Source organism: Eubalaena glacialis, chromosome 10 (genome assembly GCF_028564815.1).
Source record: "Eubalaena glacialis isolate mEubGla1 chromosome 10, mEubGla1.1.hap2.+ XY, whole genome shotgun sequence".
In the NCBI taxonomy this organism is placed as follows: Eukaryota; Metazoa; Chordata; class Mammalia; order Artiodactyla; family Balaenidae; genus Eubalaena; species Eubalaena glacialis.
Genome location: NC_083725.1, coordinates 83,404,811 through 83,421,519, shown reverse-complemented (window position 1 = coordinate 83,421,519; position 16,709 = coordinate 83,404,811). Strand labels below are relative to the sequence as shown.

Genomic DNA, 16,709 nt, shown 5'->3' with positions numbered 1-16,709 from the left:
TTTTCTTAGATTAGGAATTCTCAAATATTTGAGTATAGGAGGACTACTAAAGAATTTTGTTTTTTTCAGAACACCATTCTCCTTGCAGAGATCAGCTGTATTAAGAACCGTATTACCAGCAGAAAATAAGACTATATTATGTGTATGCAGTAAAACGTATTGTAAGTTTATATATGGTTTGCCTCTGGAAAGTGTGCTCCATGAACGTTAGGACTTTGTTTTGTCCTCTGTTTTATCTCTGGGACCTAGAACAATGCCTGGCACATAGTTGGTGCTAAGTATATATTTGTTGAATAAATGAGTGAGTGAATACATGTGTTTCTGAAAAAAAAAAATTGAAACCACAAAGTATAAATTAAAAACAATTAAGCATAAACAATTGTTTCTGAATTTTTTTGTAGTATTTGTTTTTTATTCTCAATTTGGTAGGTAACAGAGGATTGAGGAAAAGTTAAAATTAATGGATAGAATTTTCTTAAATTCTGCTTTCTTCTGGAAGCTGGTATAATTTGACAAAAAAGTACACTTGAGAGTTGTTGAACAGGTAAGAACTCTTGTGTTAGTTTACAAAGTCTTCACTGGGTAGTTGGCATTTGATACCTTGTATTCTTATTCCTATTCTTTCCTATCAGGCCTCTTATTGAAGCTCTTATTCCTCTTTCTGCGCTAATTCCCCACGCCTGACTTTTCACTTATTCACAGGCTGGAGAAAGCTATCCAGAGGCCCTTTCCTATTAAGCACGGTTAAAATGTGGGCTGATAACCATTGAATTTAACAAGAGACTTAAAAACAGAAGATTTACAGCTCAAAGAATTGCAGCTGGAGCTGCTATTTTACCACAGAGGAGCTTGACAAAATTTCCCCTTATATCCTGCAAGCGTCTATTCTACCTGTTCACACTGTTAGGTAAATAGAGTGGGATAGGATTGTGGAGAGCCTTGAGAATCTGGATTTCATTCTCTGGGAGTTTTAGGAGTCAGGGAATAATCAGTACAAGGTGATGGTCACCTATAATGTCACCTGTGTGTGTTTTCTTTCCACCTAGATGCCAAGGAGCTCCAGAATAAGGATCCATGTCCCTTTCTCATGTTTCCCTGTTTTCTCCAGGGAAGGAGTGGTGAACTTCTTAAATTATATTTTTGCAGGTTTTATTCAGGAATACTGTGCCTATCCCTCAACGTAGTTTCATCTTTCTGGGTAAATGACTTTCGTGCCAGTGATACCAGAGTCCTACAACCATGTTCTTGCAGAATTTGAGTCTCTGGATCCATTACTTTCAGCCCTGAGGCTGGACTCCACTCGTCTAAAGGTGATTTTCTTGATCCTTATATCAGTTTTATTTTCACGTTCATATTTTTGTGTGCTTTAGGTTACATGCCCCCCCCCACCCCGTTCTTTATGTTTTATAGAATCTTGGGTGTTCTTACCTGTGCTAGTAATACCTCACATAGAAGTAGTATGTTCATAGCGCTTTCTTGATTTATTTTTGAAGCAATCGTTTGAATTCTTCTTTCCCATCCTTGGAAACTATGATGTAGATTACTGAATTTTCCCGCCTCTAATCTTGCTGTCTTCTCTCAGAAAGTAATGTATTCAATTGAAAATAAAATAGTATAAATGAGTATACCCCATTGCATTTTGAGCAACACGAACCATTGCTATTAAACTAAGTTCGTTCCAAAACAAGGAGTTTGATGTACCCCCTCTGTTTTAGGGAACAGAGCTAAAAATTAGTTTTACAAAATTAGCTAAAAATTAGCTCTGTGGGAAGGAGTATGTGCTTCCCTCAAACCCTGAGTTCGTTTGATAAACTCAGGAATAACATGGTAAAGAACAGTTTCATAACCAGTTCCCAAATAATTTCATTCTTATCCTTTTGTTCCCACCCCAAAGCACCTTTCTAGCCTCTGAGCAAAGGGAGAATAGGAAGTAATAGGCAAAGTAATATGGCCAACAATTATGAGGGTTGATATCAGACGTTTTTTAGCTGCAAGTGACAGAAAACCTTCTCAATAATAGCTTAAGCAGTAAAGGTGTTTATAACCTGGTTGGAGGTTATCGTTTCTGGGTTTAGTGTAGTGGCGTTTGATATTCCTTAGGACCCAGGCTCTCCATCTTTCCTGTTCTACCATCATCTGTATATTGACTGTTGGTCACAGTTGCAAGATAAGTGTCCTGGCTCCAGTCTTGATGTATCCATTAGCATCTCAAGCAAGAAAGAGGTGGCCGAGAACAAAGGCTTTTTTTTCTTCAGCTTCGGCCATTTATCTGGGAGGGCAAAGCTTTCCGGGAAGCCCCAGTAGGGCTTAGTCTTATTAGCTGGATTTGAGTCACAGGGCTCCCCCTAGCTGCAAAAGAAACTGGGTAAGTGAAGATTTAGGTTTTCCAGCTTCTACGGTAGAAAGTAACAAGGTCGAAGAGGATTGGGAATGCCTGTTCGTTCACCAACCAATAATTTTTGTCACAGGGTATTGGGCACAGCCGGGCCACAGCTTTCTCTGGTGGGTAAGGAGAAGAATCAGGAGGCTGAAGGTGTGGGGAGACGTAATAGTACAGTGACTTGCATTTGTGTCCTCTGCAGTCTCACTTGCTCTCAAAGCTGTGGACATTTTGTGCTGATTATACAGACTAGAAGTGATTTATGTGAGCAGATGATTAAAGTGGTTGCTTTATCCCCTAGAGACTTACTTGATCTTCCATCATTGTGGTCAGTATTGGAATGACCTAGCTGAATTGCACAGAAGATGAATGGGCTAGTAACTGGCTTTTGCCAAGGGAAAATTACTCATTTATACAATTGAGCCTATTCAGCAATTTTGAGATTCAATTAAAAATTTAAAACCAAAATGTTCTTTCTTCTGTATCTTTCACTATCTAGAATAAGAGCTTGAGTGCCATGATGTGGTGTCTAACTGGGTGGGTGGGTCGGGTGCGGGGAGGAACCTGACACAGATCCTCAGTATTTATCTCCAGTAGATAGTTTATTTGTTAAATGACTGTGACAGTTTCACACTTGTCTGTTGCCATGTTTTTTAGTGCACGAGCATAGCTGTGTCTCGAAAATGGTTGGCTTTGGGCAGTTCAGGAGGAGGACTCAATCTCATTCAGAAAGAAGGATGGAAGCACAGGCTTTTTCTTTCACACAGGGTAAGATTAAGGGTAGCCCTGTCATGTACCATCCGGAGTATCTTTCATAAATTCGAATTTCTCCATTATCAATGATCATTTGGACTAAAAGAAGGTAAAACTTGAGATTTAAAAGTAAAAAATTACCCATTTTTGAGGAGCTGCCTAATATTTTTCCTTTTGTGCTCTAGGAAGGTGCAATTTCTCAGGTTGCCTGTTGTTTACATGATGATGATTATGTTGCTGTGGCTACCAGGTAAGAAACTGTTCTAAAACTGTCTGATCTTTTCCAAATGCATTTGAAGTTGACAAATGTAGTTGTGTGTTTGTTAGGGTGACCAGCCATCCCAGTGTGCCTGGGCCTGACCCTGTTTTAGCACTGAAAGTCCCGTGTCCTAGGAAACCTCTTAGACGCAAGCAAACCAGGACAGACAGTTGGTCACCCTAGGGTCTGTGGAAAACGCTAATATGAGAAAACAACATTTCTGTGACCTTAAAAGAGAAAGGTAACAGGGATAATGTAGAACATCTAAGTTCTCCTATTATATTGGATTGGTGGACTAAAGCAAGGAAATTAATACCTTGGCTTTCTGCTTCCTCTTTTCTGAAGAATAAGAATTTGCTTATATATTTAATATAGTTGATATTGTGATGCATTGAAATTGTACCTTTTTCACCATTGCCAAAAATTTGCTTTTGTGTCTCAATTCTTGCAGTCAGGGTCTTGTAGTTGTTTGGGAATTAAATCAAGAGCGTCGTGGGAAACCAGAACGAATTTATGTGTCTTCAGAACACAAAGGCCAAAAAGTTACAGCTCTCTGTTGGGATACAGCTATTCTTAGAGTTTTTATAGGTGATCATGTGGGGAAAGTTTCTGCCATCAAACTCAACACTTCTAAACAAGCAAAGGTGAGAACCAGTCCAGTTCTTTGTGTATGCAGGTGAGATATAAGGTGTTGTCTTACAGAATTTCAATTAAAGGACACAATTTGACCTACTGTATCTCTTGGGGACTGATCTAGAGCTCAGACTGAATTTTGAGAAGACTTGTTTGCATGTAGTACATATGGTACCCTGGTTTAGCTTGACACTGTTACAGAATGGCTTCTGTGAGCTAACTTCAGTAATTTGCAGTTGTCTATTATATTACTCCATAATTCACCTGCATGGCTCATTTAAGTAAAACATTCTTTAATACTAGGCTGTTAAGAAAGAAAAGATGGCTGGACTTCCCTGGCGATTCAGTGGTTAAGACTGTGTGATCCCAATGCAGGGAGCACAGGTTCGATCCCTGGTCGGGGAACTAAGATCCCGCATGCCACGTGGCGCAGCCAAAAACAAAAAGGAAAGAAAGAACAAAGAAAAGATGCCTGTTTATTAGTTGTGTGAATAAAATGGCAAACATAGAAATGGTACCAATTGCCCAGGGTCCTATTCTCCTGGTCCCTGGTTAGAAGAAACTAATGGGTCTAGGTATATTTTCTCGGGATGGATGTAACTTGTTGTGAATGGAATCTTAAAGACACCTCCTGGATTGTGCTAAACACTGTGGGTCCCCAGGCTTCCTGCCACAGTTGTTGGAGTAGAAAAGTTGAGTCTCAAGTTACCCTAACAGAATGCTCCAGTCTGTCATTAAGGCAGAGCCAACCTGCTCCTCGCTGTCCCTCTCCTCCAAAGCTATTATATCAGAAATGGGGAGCTTGTCTCTCATTGGCTTATTTGCATGTAGGATCCTGGTAGAGAAGAAGAGATCTAACTACTATTGGCTAAGTTATTTTAATCAACACATCAGAATATTCTTGATGTATTAATTAAATATTCATGATGACCCATCAAGGTTACTACTTGGTTCCTAACATATTTTTGATATACAGTTGGAATTCTACACTTATTATAGCTCTAATTTGTCTTTTTTCCAAAGGGAGAAGTACTGTCTACAGGTGAAAAATTGTCTCACATATTCTAAAACTTGCTTCATCTTTTTCTTCTCAACTTCTAAGAATAGATAATCACAAACAGAGCCTTAAGAATTCTCTTCTGCAGTTATGTAGCAAATTATTTCACGAAACTTAAATGAGCGAAACTTGATATTCTAACAGGCAAATTAATTTTGGCCCATTTAAAGTTTTAATTTTGCTGTCTAAGCTGTTTTCATGTAAAAGGTAAAGAGAAGGGGATATGTGTATACGTAAAGATAAATCAACTTTATTTCCTTGTCACATCCCCTTTAGGCGGCTGCTGCCTTTGTGATGTTTCCTGTTCAGACAATAACAACAGTTGACTCCTGTGTTGTCCAGTTAGATTATTTGGATGGAAGATTACTTATATCTTCACTTACTCGATGCTTCTTGTGTGATACTGAGAGGTATATTGACTAACCGTGAGTCATTGGAAATACAGAATTTTAGAACTGGAAGGGACTTAGAAGTCATCTCGCCCAAACCCCTCAATTCAGTTATACAGATATTAATAAGGAACCAGCTGTGTGCAAGCTGATGTTAGTGAGTAGAGAGGAGGTGGAGGAGAGTGACATAGTCCAATGGGTGACTAAGACAAATATTCAGTTAACACTACCAAGAAGCCTGGTCTAAGTGTCATGAGGGAAGACTGAACAAAGGCCTGTTTCTATATGGGGAATTGGGAAGTCTTCCTTGATTGAGTTTGTTGTTGTTGAAATTTGTTGTGTATTTAATAGAATTTTACTATAGGGTAAAATTGGATGAAAAATAAGAACTTTATGAAGCTGACAGATATTTAATGAAATCTCAACAGTGGAACCAAAGGTCCAATGAATGGCAAAGGAGTATATTGGCGGTAGCTGTGAAATACCAGAACAGAATAGGAAATGGTTTGAAATGAATGTTGTGTATTGCTGTGTTTAAGTTCTTCAGCCATTCTCACCACAGGGAAATATTCACTGGGCATTTTTTTCCCCCTCCATTGGCCCTGTCCAGCTACCATATTCCTCAGGACCCAGCCCCTCTGTTAAAAATTTATTGTGGAGAATTTTGAGCACACACAAAAGAAGAGAGAATTGCATGATAAACCACTGTGAGCCCACTAGCCAGCTTCAGTAATTTGTTGAGGATATTTAATAGGTGAAGTTTGAAGGAAGAGAGGTAAGAGGGGATAGGATATTCTAGCAGGAAGGAACAGCCTCTTGGGGGAAAAGTGAGAAAGAATTAGGCATATTCCAAAATGTGTCCTCTGGCTTGAGTAGGGGAGTCGTGGGAGATCACGTTGGTAAATTAGCACCACATGGAGAGTGACAGTCTTAAATGTCACACTAATTAAGTACGTGGGTTCTCAGATCATTTTAAGAAAGTGTACATGTAGAAAATCAGGGTTTGGAAATTGATTCCCTTAGAACTATTCAGGATTGGAAACTTTTTATGTTTTTCCAGGGGTTCTTGTATCTCAGTTAGAAGACTGCTATTCTAGAAAGTAGGAGACTGGATTCCAAAAGTTTTGAAGGAATGTATGCTGACTGTCAGGGTTAGTAGAGGGAAGGATGAGGAGAGGATGCACTTTGTTTTTATTTTCTTGGGATGAGAAAGGTATGTGGGAAGGAGACCAGTAATAGTAGGTTGCAGATGTCTGGTGTCAGAGAACCTAGCTGTACAGCAGAGGGGCAAGGCTTTGATGCAAAGGATCAGTTTACATAGAATTAGTAGGAAGGATGGTGTACTCGGTTCTGACTTATTTCAGACTGTAGATTGGTGATGAAGTTAGACTTACAGAACTGGAGATCGTGTAGTGTCACTCTTTCATTTTTGCAGATCAGAAAGCCTAGTGAGTGATAGAGCTTGCCTCACATCATGCAGCTGGGAGGAGGCAGACTAGAATCCTTCTGTCTTGATTTTGTGCCTTTCCTGTTACCTCAGTTACCTCTAGTATATTCTTTGACATTGGACCTTTGGCCATTAAATCCATCCTTGAGATTTTGGTAAAATATTTGTTAGCTTCACAAATTTCTTAAATATTCTTCATCTATAGGTTTTCGAGTTTATCAAACAGCCCAATTCAGAAATTTGGCTGAAATTCTGACAAGTGGTTAGAACACTGAATTGAATGAACACCTTATTGGGGTTGTTTTGAGAATCTAGTGAAATGGTATAAAGAGCTAAATAAGTGGAGGCTTATTTTTCCCTGTGTGCAGTACAGTTGCTAATCATTTATACTCCCATTTTACAGGATTGTGGCTAGAGTTGGTTATGAGAATGACTAACTGCAAAAATAACATGTTTTAGAAGTGCCTACTTTGTTAGCTAGAATTCAGTTTGGGGGTACATGGATAGTACAATAATTGAAAAATTTTATGTATGTTTTTAAGTTTCGTTTCAAGGTATATTCCCTTCCAAACAAAGAAGCATTTTTCTTTTTTAAACAAGGGCTCCTAATAACTAACCAAAGTGAGATATGAGTTTGCTTTTCCTGCTACTTTCTGTCAGTATTGTTAATGAACGGGGTGGATCCCAGGAGGAAATAGAACAAACAGAAACAAGAATTATATTGTAGTAGAGAGAACATTGGATAAGGGAGCCTGACAATATGGTTTCAAGTTCTAGTTCTGCCGCTTCTTAAACCTTGCCAAATGTCAGTTTCCCCATCCAGAATGTAGAGATAGTTTTAAGGATTAACTAAGATAATGTATAGGAAATACCTAGCCTTGTGCCTGTCACATGTCGTTTGAAAATGTGGAAAGCAAGATTAGTGAGCATACAAATGAGAATGAGTTGACTGTATTGGTTTACTCAGGAAATATTTATTGCACTCCTCTGAATTAGTAGCACTGTTTTTAAGCACCATAGAGGATGTGAAATAAGCAAGAAATATATTTTATTGCCCAAATAAGGAACATAGGTAATAAAACCGTAACTTCTTGTATTGTTCTGTATACATTTTAAAGCACTTTCACATCCATATTCTTCTAGTAAAGCTGAAGCTATATTTTATTCATAAAGCAAATAAGTACAGAGATATTTATTGAATTATCTAAGGTCACGTAGTAAGTTCATGCTAGAGACCATATCAGGCCATTGTCCAAATAAAGAGTTTGAGTGTACGGAGCACTACAAGGCATTGAGTGCTTTCTGTGGGCCAGGTACTGTGCTGTGCACTGGGAATTCAACTAAAGAGGAAAAAGAAATGACGTTTGTCCTGAAGAAAGTCATAATCTACTGTTCAAATAGACACAACTACCATGTATAATGTGGTGAATGCTTTAAAAACATAGCATGGGAAGCATATTGTTCTGCTTATAGGGGTCAGGGAAGTCTGTCAGAGGAGGAATGGTGGAGTTAATTTATGAAGAATAAGTAAAGGAGTGTTTGGAAAGAGATATCCTCATTCTCACCTTCCATGTTCTCAGGCAGTTTTGTATATGCAGTTCTTTTATATATCTAGCTCATGTAACCCTCAGGGAACAGAATGTTCCAAGGTACAGACTTTCAGAAGGACTTAGCATTTTGAGGAAAGAGTGAGGCATCTATTGGGTATATGTGGCAGAGGAGTGGCCTGGAGACAGGGTAGATCAGTAGCCTCCATGGAGTGGCCGAAGAACAAGGTGATTTGGGAAGCAGTCAGTAGGATTTAAGGATGTAGGAAATGGTTTGGTAGCACTTACTTTTTAGTTTTGAAAAGAGCGTTCACATTCTGTGGATAATAAACTGAGTACTAACTTGAAGTCATTTGCTTTCTGTAACAGAAATAGTTAATGGCAAATCAGAGCTAGAACCCTATTTTGACCTTTCCATTCTGTTGTTCTTTCCAGTAAATTGCTAATATGAGGAGAGAGAGGACATTGTGGGTGGGGTTATTATGACCATGCCGATATGTAGTGCCATTGCTTTTGACTTTTTTGTGAGTAAACATGCTTTCTCTTTTCTGCGGGGGTCGGGTATTAGAGAAAAATTTTGGAAAATTGGAAACAAGGAAAGAGATGGAGAATACGGAGCTTGTTTCTGCCCTGGAAGATGTTCTGCCGGCCAGCAGCCCCTAATATACTGTGCTCGCCCTGGCTCCAGGATGTGGGAAGTGAACTTTGATGGAGAAGTTATAAGTACACATCAGTTTAAGAAACTCCTCTCATCACCACCTCTTCCTGTGATTAATCTAAGGTAATGATTTGTATGGCCAGTAGGGAGTATTTGAGGAACTTACAGGGAGGATTTGGTTTGAAACCTCTGATATTCTACATGTGTTAAAGATTTTATCATGCCTTTTAAGAGTGAAGTAGAATTTTTATTAAAAGATTGAGAGACACCAAAAAGTCTTTAATCAATTATCTTTCATATGCTTAAAGCGAATTCAATAAAGGCAAATGGGGCTTCCCTGGTGGCGCAGTGGTTGAGAATCTGCCTGCTAATGCAGGGGACACGGGTTCGAACCCTGGTCTGGGAGGATCCCACATACCGCGGAGCAACTGGGCCCTTGAGCCACAACTACTGAGCCTGCGCGTCTGGAGCCTGTGCTCCGCAACAAGAGAGGCCGCAATAGTGAGAGGCCCGCGCACCGCGATGAAAGCCCGCGCACCGCGCCCCTGCTTGCCACAACTAGAGAAAGCCCTCGCGCAGAAACGAAGACCCAACACAGCCAAAAATAAAAATAAATTAATTAATTGATTAAAAAAAAAAAAAAACAACCAAACACATTTCTGTTAAAAAAATAAAAAATAAAGGCAAATGCAGTTAGGCTCTTGAATTTGTTTTGGAGGCAGAAATTTTCCTATATAGGGAAAAAGATACTTTTATATTTTGATTAAATCATTAATCATGTTTACTTCCTAGATCAGAACCTCAGTATGATCATACGGTTGGATCCTCCCAGTCTTTGTCTTTCCCCAAACTCTTACATCTTAGGTAAGTTTCTCCCTTCGATCCTTTAAAAAAAAATGAACACTTAACTTTTCCTCTTTGTTTCTTGTTCAAGGCGGTTAGTTTTTCAAGTTTGTTTTTGTACTAAATCATTTTTAGAAAATTAGGAAATGACTGTGTTATGTGAAGTGTTCTACATATAAGAGGAATGAAAAAAAGCATAGAAATATGCTTCCCTTTCTGTTTTGAACTGGCCTAAACCAGTTGGACACTTCACAGTTGTTGAGAACTTTTGACAAATAGAGCTCAGAGCTGTAGATACACATTCTTTCATAACCTCCTCTCCCTAGTGGGATATTCCAATGAAAGCAAGTCTCAGACTGAAGTCTGCTGCATATGTATGTTTCTTAGCAGGCAGGCACAAAAGCAGTTGTAGAACTTGTTCTTGTAAGCTTGGTGAAATGCAGCTGTCTATTCTTCAGGTACTTTGCACGAAAGATCTGCTCAGGGTGGATCCAGCCAGCCATATTCTAACATCCGAGTTCAGCTAGCCTTCTAGTTGGATTAGGTACAAAAAAGTCCACTATTAAGTGGCAGCACAGAGTGCCACTTAAAGCTATCAACTGCTGGGCTTGCCAGTTCTTACAACTTGTTCTACAAGCATGGGCGTACCAGTGTATGATTTCCAGTCAATCTGTGTGTCTTGAACCCTTCTTATTTCAACAGCAGAATATTATTTCTAATATCTCTTAGGCTAATTAATAAGATCCCTAATGCAGATTCAGAGAATGTTATTTAGAGCTGGTATAGGGTACTCTGGAGTTTGGCTCCTGATCGAGTTCTTTCAAAGGCTAACTAACCGTGCTTTGAATGTAATTTTAAAAAACACTTGAAATGTTAACTAACTGCCCCTAACTAACGTATGTGTATGTCACACTACCTACAATGCAATATTTGAAAATAAATTGTTAACAGTATAACTCTTTCACAAGTCCATAATTCATCCTAAAAGTTACTGGAGAAAGACAACTATTTATTTGCCCATAGTTAGATAAAGCGTATTAAAAACTCTTTCTTTACGGCACTTATCACAGTTTATAATTACATATTCAAACAGTATTTATGCCTCTCTTACTCCTAGACAGTAAGGCCCTTGAGGGCTTCATGTCTGTTTTGTTCACTGTGTTATTCTCAGTGTTTGGCATAATGCCTGGCACATCATAGACACTTAACATTTGTTGGCTATGGTGTGATATGTGGGGTGTGGGGAAGTCCCCTACCCAGGAGTATGTTTTCTAATGGCAAGGCCAGTCTGCTTGGTTCTCCTGGTAGTGTTTTTCCTTTGAGTTAAACTATTTAAAGCTCCCATACAAGTTCCTGCCATAGCAGACAAAGCCCTGCATGATCTGGCTCTGCCTACTCCTCAGCTTCAGCAATAATTAATGCCACTTTGAAGCTTTTACTGACTCCTCCAGTGGCTCACGTTAGACACTTATTCGCTTGCACTGTTGTCACATCTTGTTCATTTCTCTGTCACCACCCTGTTTCACTGTACTATGAATATCCATCCCAGTACCAGATTGTCAACTCCTTTGCTATGGGCACAGTGCTAGGCACATAGAAGGTTCTCAAATAATGGCTAAAGTAAAGAGTTTCACAAAGATTTTTTTGAAAAAACGTGAGTAAGAGGGCTTTTCTTTACTTTTTTTCCCATGTGTACACTTGTGTTATGGTAACCTTCACTGGTACACCCACAAATTCTACGGGGAAGCAAATTTGTATGCTTCATTTTCTTTGGGGTACACTGGTGTCACTTTCTCTTCCTTAACTTTTTAAACAATGTTGTTAGGCTTATGTCCCTGTCTGTTTATTATCAGTGAAGGGGAATGGGATGAGGGGTGTGTAAATTACCAAGTCTCAGCTCTGATATTAGTCCCCTCCACCCCCCACCTGTTCTTAAGGAATCTTTCCAAGCTGAATGTCAAGTTCAGTGTCAAAATCCTGATCCTGTATCTCTTTATTCAGGGATCTTCTGGCCTCTGGGGTTTTTTTCCCCTCTGGCTCCTAAAGGCAGCCTTCCAATTTTACTTATTTTGGACTAGGATTCTGACCATTTCTTCCTTCTTTGTGACAAAGATTACTTTCCCACAGGGACAGTGATCTGATCTTATATTGGCAAAATGTTTAATATTTGTGTGAGGACCGAATTCCTGTTAAATATTGCCCTTAGTTTCATCGCCACATGATAACCTTTTTTAGTACTCTTGGAGGCATAAGCTTAAAAAAAAGTCCCTGTTCTCAAGATTATAGTTTGTTGGAGAGATGTAGTTTATTTCTAGAAAATGTTTAACAACAATAAAAAGTAAGAGTTGTGACAGTGCAGTACATGATGAAGTGCCGTTTGAGCGGGGTTGACGAGAAATAGGTTGCGTGCAGGAGGGAGAGTGCTGTGGGCTGTCGGGGAGGATTTCAAAGGGCAGTAGAACCGCTGCTGATGCTTAAGTGGTGGCTAGAATGAGAATGTTATATGGGGAATGCTCTAACCGGGGATTACCAGTGGTGTATAAAAAAATAATAGCAGCCTCGAGAGAGTAAATGAGATATATGAGCAAAGGAGTACAGAGGGAGATGAGCAGAGATGGAGAGTACCAGAGGACTGGAAAGGAAGGTGGACCAAGAAGTAGTGTCCAGAGTCTAGGAAGGCGAGATTCAGGAAGGAAGGAACAGTCTGCAGGGTTGGCCTCTGCTTGGGGATCAAGAAGGAAAATGAGAAAGTAGGTTATTGGGTTTGGCAGTTAGGAGATCTGTGACTTTCCAAGAATGTAGTTAAGTGGAATGATCAGGATTCCAGATAACAGTGGGTAGGTCAGTGAGGATAAATGAGGGTGGAAGTAGCTTCGGTGAGGTATGGAGAAAAAAGTCCAGGTTTTGGAGCCAGACAGTCCGTGGTATAAATTCTGACTCTTCTGTATTCATGCTGAATGGCCTTCAACATGTTGTTTATCTCTTTGGGCTTCAGTTTTTCTTTTTTATAAAATAGGGATAACACTCCTATCTTGATGAGGTGCTACAAGGTTAGATAATATAGGTATAGCCTTTAATGAAAAAAATAAACTCCCATAGTTGACTGGTAGTTTTCAACCTTTTATTGCCCACATACAACTAAGGACATCAAAATATTACCCTCCCTGGGACTTCCCTGGTGGCGCAGTGATTAAGAGTCCGCCTGCCAACGCAGGGGACACGATTCGAGCCCTGGTCCAGGAAGATCCCACATGCCACGGAGCAACTAAGCCCGTGCGCCACAACTACTGAGCTTGCGCTCTAGAGCCCGCAAGCCACAGCTACTGAAGCCCGCGGGCCTAGAGCCCGTGCTCCGCAACAAGAGAAGCCACTGCAACGAGAAGCCCACACACCACAACAAAGAGTAGCCCCCGCTCGCCGCAACTAGAGAAAGCCCGCGTGCAGCAACAAAGACCCAATGAAGCCAAAAATAAATAAATAAATAAACACATGAAAAAATATATATATATTAACCTCCCTAAAAGTGGCTCACTAGAGCAGTGATTAGTGGTTAGATGTGATGTTTAGTCTTTGTTTTAGATGTCATACCAGATATGGGAAGTTTAGATTAACAAACGTCAGGTAAGATACCAGCCTTTTATTTTTCTAGAAGGTATTTCGTGTATCTGAATTTTTCCCACTTTGGTGTCATATTATGCTATCTTTTACTGGCCTGTTGTTACAGACAGAAAAGAGGTGATAGGACGTGATTGGCTGGATCAACTGTTGTGTTTTCTTTGTACAGGCTGATTTTGCTTTAATAGCTAATGTGAGGGTCTGAAATCAGGGAATTATAAACTTCTGATTCCGAGCAAACTAGAATTCTCTTGACCTCTTCCATGTTCTCTTGCAGTGAGCACTGTGTGCTGACTTGGACAGAAAGAGGAATTTATATTTTCCTTCCTCAGAATGTTCAAGTTCTTCTTTGGAGTGAAGTCAAGGGTAATTGTGTTTTTCTTCCTATGTAATTTTTAATCGCATGCTTGTGAAAGATTTAATTATTGTAGGAGGATTCTTTTGCAGTGTAAGAAGTAGAAAATAGAATGAGGTGACATTTCTTTTAAAGATTAACATCATAGATGTATCCCATTATAAGGTACTTACAAAGTACACATTTGTGAATCTATGTATAGTTATTTAGTTATTTTAAATACAATTTTCATTTATTCTTAAATATTAGCAACCACTGCTAAGGATTGAATGGGTTAATTTTTTTCCTCTACTTACCCTGAATCTTTATCCCTGTTAGAAGTCGTGCTTTAACTCCTGTTTTGTGTCTTAATAATTTAGGATTGAAAAGTCCTTGTGGGAACAATAGCCATTTTATGTGGCTGAGGCAGAGAAAGTCAATCTCTATATTCTTCTGGTTTAAACCAGAAATGGAGGAAATAAATCTAGCATTTTTAGCATGACTGCTCAGAGAGTGTATCTTGACTTTTGAGTCATTTTCTACTTTGTAAAAACATAAAAAAGATGAAGGAACCATTACTTACTGATCTGACCAACATTGATTTCTCGTGAATTAAGCTTCCTAAGGGTGTCCCGTGAAAACTAGTTTTTTAGGTCATTTCATGGTGTTCTGCCAAGACAGGTGTTTTTTCACGAACAGTTTGTTGATTTACACACTGCACTGAAATCTGTTACAGGTATCAGATTTGTAACTCAGAAGTGTGATAGTCTGGCCTCCGAAGTGCCCTCTTTTAAAGTCGCAATTTCTTTTCACAAAAAATAGCATTTTTAAAAACAGAATTTTAGATCAGAGAGATGTTTCTTTCTCTGTATCTTTTATTCTTGATCTTTTTTAAAAGAATAGTGTCTAAGATATGATTTCTTCATTGAAATGCAAGTATAAAAATAGAGATGAAATTCAATCAAGCCAAACTCTATCTAGAAAATGAATTTATTAGAATAATTTCAGCCATCGCAAAAATGGAAAAGGAGTACTTGGTTAATGTCCTGTGTGTTCACCCCTGTGGTTTTTGTAGATATTCAGGATGTGGCTGTCTGGAAGAATGAGCTGTTCTGTTTGCACCTAAATGGGAAGGTCTCCCATCTTTCCCTGTTATCTGTGGAACGTTGTGTGGAACGCCTGCTAAGGAGAGGCCTGTGGAACCTGGCTGCTCAAACTTGCTGTCTTTTCCAGAATTCTGTCATCGCCAGCAGAGTGAGTCAGAAAGCTTACATGTTCATCTGGGTTGTTAAAACCATTCTAGCTTGCAGGATTGTGCTACACAGTTGCTTGTCTTTATTAGCCTGCAGATGAAGCAGCAGTAAATCCCCAAAGGAAGCATGACAGATAAATCTGGAGTGGGGATGGGGGGGTGAGAAAAACTGTATACTTTCCATTTAAAAAAATCAAATTTACCCACAAATTTATTTGAATTTCAGGCCTTGTTTTAAGTGAAATTATTATATGTACAGTAACTCTAAATTCTTAATTCCTAAGAGAATTCTTATTAAGTCTTTTACTAGCTTTTAAAGCCCTTTTAAAGCACCTTTGAGGTTTTATGTTCTATGTTAGACCTCTTTCAATGTATTGGCCATTTGAATATAGATTTAGTTACAAACAGAAAGCTCTCCTATTGGTTCTACTTATCCTTTTATTAGGGAAGAAAAACTCTGACTATAGATAAATTGGAACATTTGAAATCTCAGCTGGACTTAACAACCTATGGTGATCTGATTTCCCAACTGGAAGAATTGATCTTAAAATGTGAACCTTTGGATTCAGCTTGTAGCAGTAGAAGAAGCTCCATTTCATCACATGTAGGTATTCTCACTTTTAAAAAGGGTTTTGCTGTACAGTAAGATTGTTCTACATTAGGTTGTACTCATTTACCTGTAGGATCCCAAAACTTACCTTCCTTTCCATGTTGTATATTGTTTGGGGTGGTGGTGAAGAGGGGGCTTTCTTTCAGCTGTTGGACAACCTTATGAAGCCTTCATTTAGGTGTGTCTTAGAGCCGCATTTTGTTTTGTTATTGTTTATTATATTCTGTTTGAAAATATACCTCATATAGCTTCCAGAACAAGTTAAGTTACCCCTAATATGTGATTTCAGATGCTTCATGCCAGCTTGAGTCTCAGTGCAGCTCAGGATTGTCTCATTTAATCCTCATTCTCACATTCTCACATTCTCACGTTCTCACAGCCAGACTTCATGGAGACCCGCTAGAGAAATATGGTAGCATGATGCCATGAGCAGGTGAGAGGGACCTGGCTGCCAGGAGCCTAGACCTTGCTCACCATTTTGTTCTAATAAGCCATAATTGTCGTTAATGACTTGTTTCTTTTAGTGTTGATTTTTCTCTTAAAAAGCTATATCGTGTTATAAAAGTTTAACTTTTCTTTAATTCTTTTTCTTTTTAGGAAAGTTTCAGCATCTTGGACTCTGGTATTTATCGTATCATTAATAGTAGAAGAGGCAGTCAGTCAGATGAAGACTCTTGTTCCCTTCACAGCCAAACCCTCTCAGAAGATGAGAGACTTAAAGAATTCACCTCACATCAAGAAGAGGACCAACCAGATCAGTGTTGTGGCTCACATGGAAATGAAGGTGAGGAATGTGTCTTTTATTGGTTGCTGATGTGAAGCAGTTATTTTCTGTGACTTCTGTTTGCCAAGATTATCTCATGCATAGAGTTTTCTACAAGGTGTTAATAATTTTATTAAGTTGTTAGACTTTCCATCCAGACCTATTGATC

General features: G+C 39.0%; 1 protein-coding gene across 4 annotated transcripts in view; it reads left to right on the top strand.

Moving 5' to 3' along the window:
• Positions 1-16,709, top strand: part of HPS5 (HPS5 biogenesis of lysosomal organelles complex 2 subunit 2) — a 45,066-nt gene that overhangs the window by 4,392 nt on the left and 23,965 nt on the right. For 2 of the 4 annotated variants that reach the window (XM_061201515.1, XM_061201516.1), the window contains 12 exons: positions 430-544; positions 1,147-1,310; positions 3,038-3,148; positions 3,319-3,383; positions 3,844-4,036; positions 5,359-5,492; positions 9,034-9,246; positions 9,916-9,987; positions 13,859-13,947; positions 14,991-15,169; positions 15,613-15,771; positions 16,375-16,561. In XM_061201515.1, the coding sequence (XP_061057498.1) occupies positions 1,203-1,310; positions 3,038-3,148; positions 3,319-3,383; positions 3,844-4,036; positions 5,359-5,492; positions 9,034-9,246; positions 9,916-9,987; positions 13,859-13,947; positions 14,991-15,169; positions 15,613-15,771; positions 16,375-16,561 (1,510 nt within the window). In that variant the 5' untranslated portion in view covers positions 430-544; positions 1,147-1,202. Of the gene's footprint in view, positions 1-109; positions 162-429; positions 545-1,146; positions 1,311-3,037; positions 3,149-3,318; positions 3,384-3,843; positions 4,037-5,358; positions 5,493-9,033; positions 9,247-9,915; positions 9,988-13,858; positions 13,948-14,990; positions 15,170-15,612; positions 15,772-16,374; positions 16,562-16,709 lie in introns of those variants that run through there. The other 2 variants (XM_061201517.1, XM_061201514.1) reach the window with 2 other exon arrangements.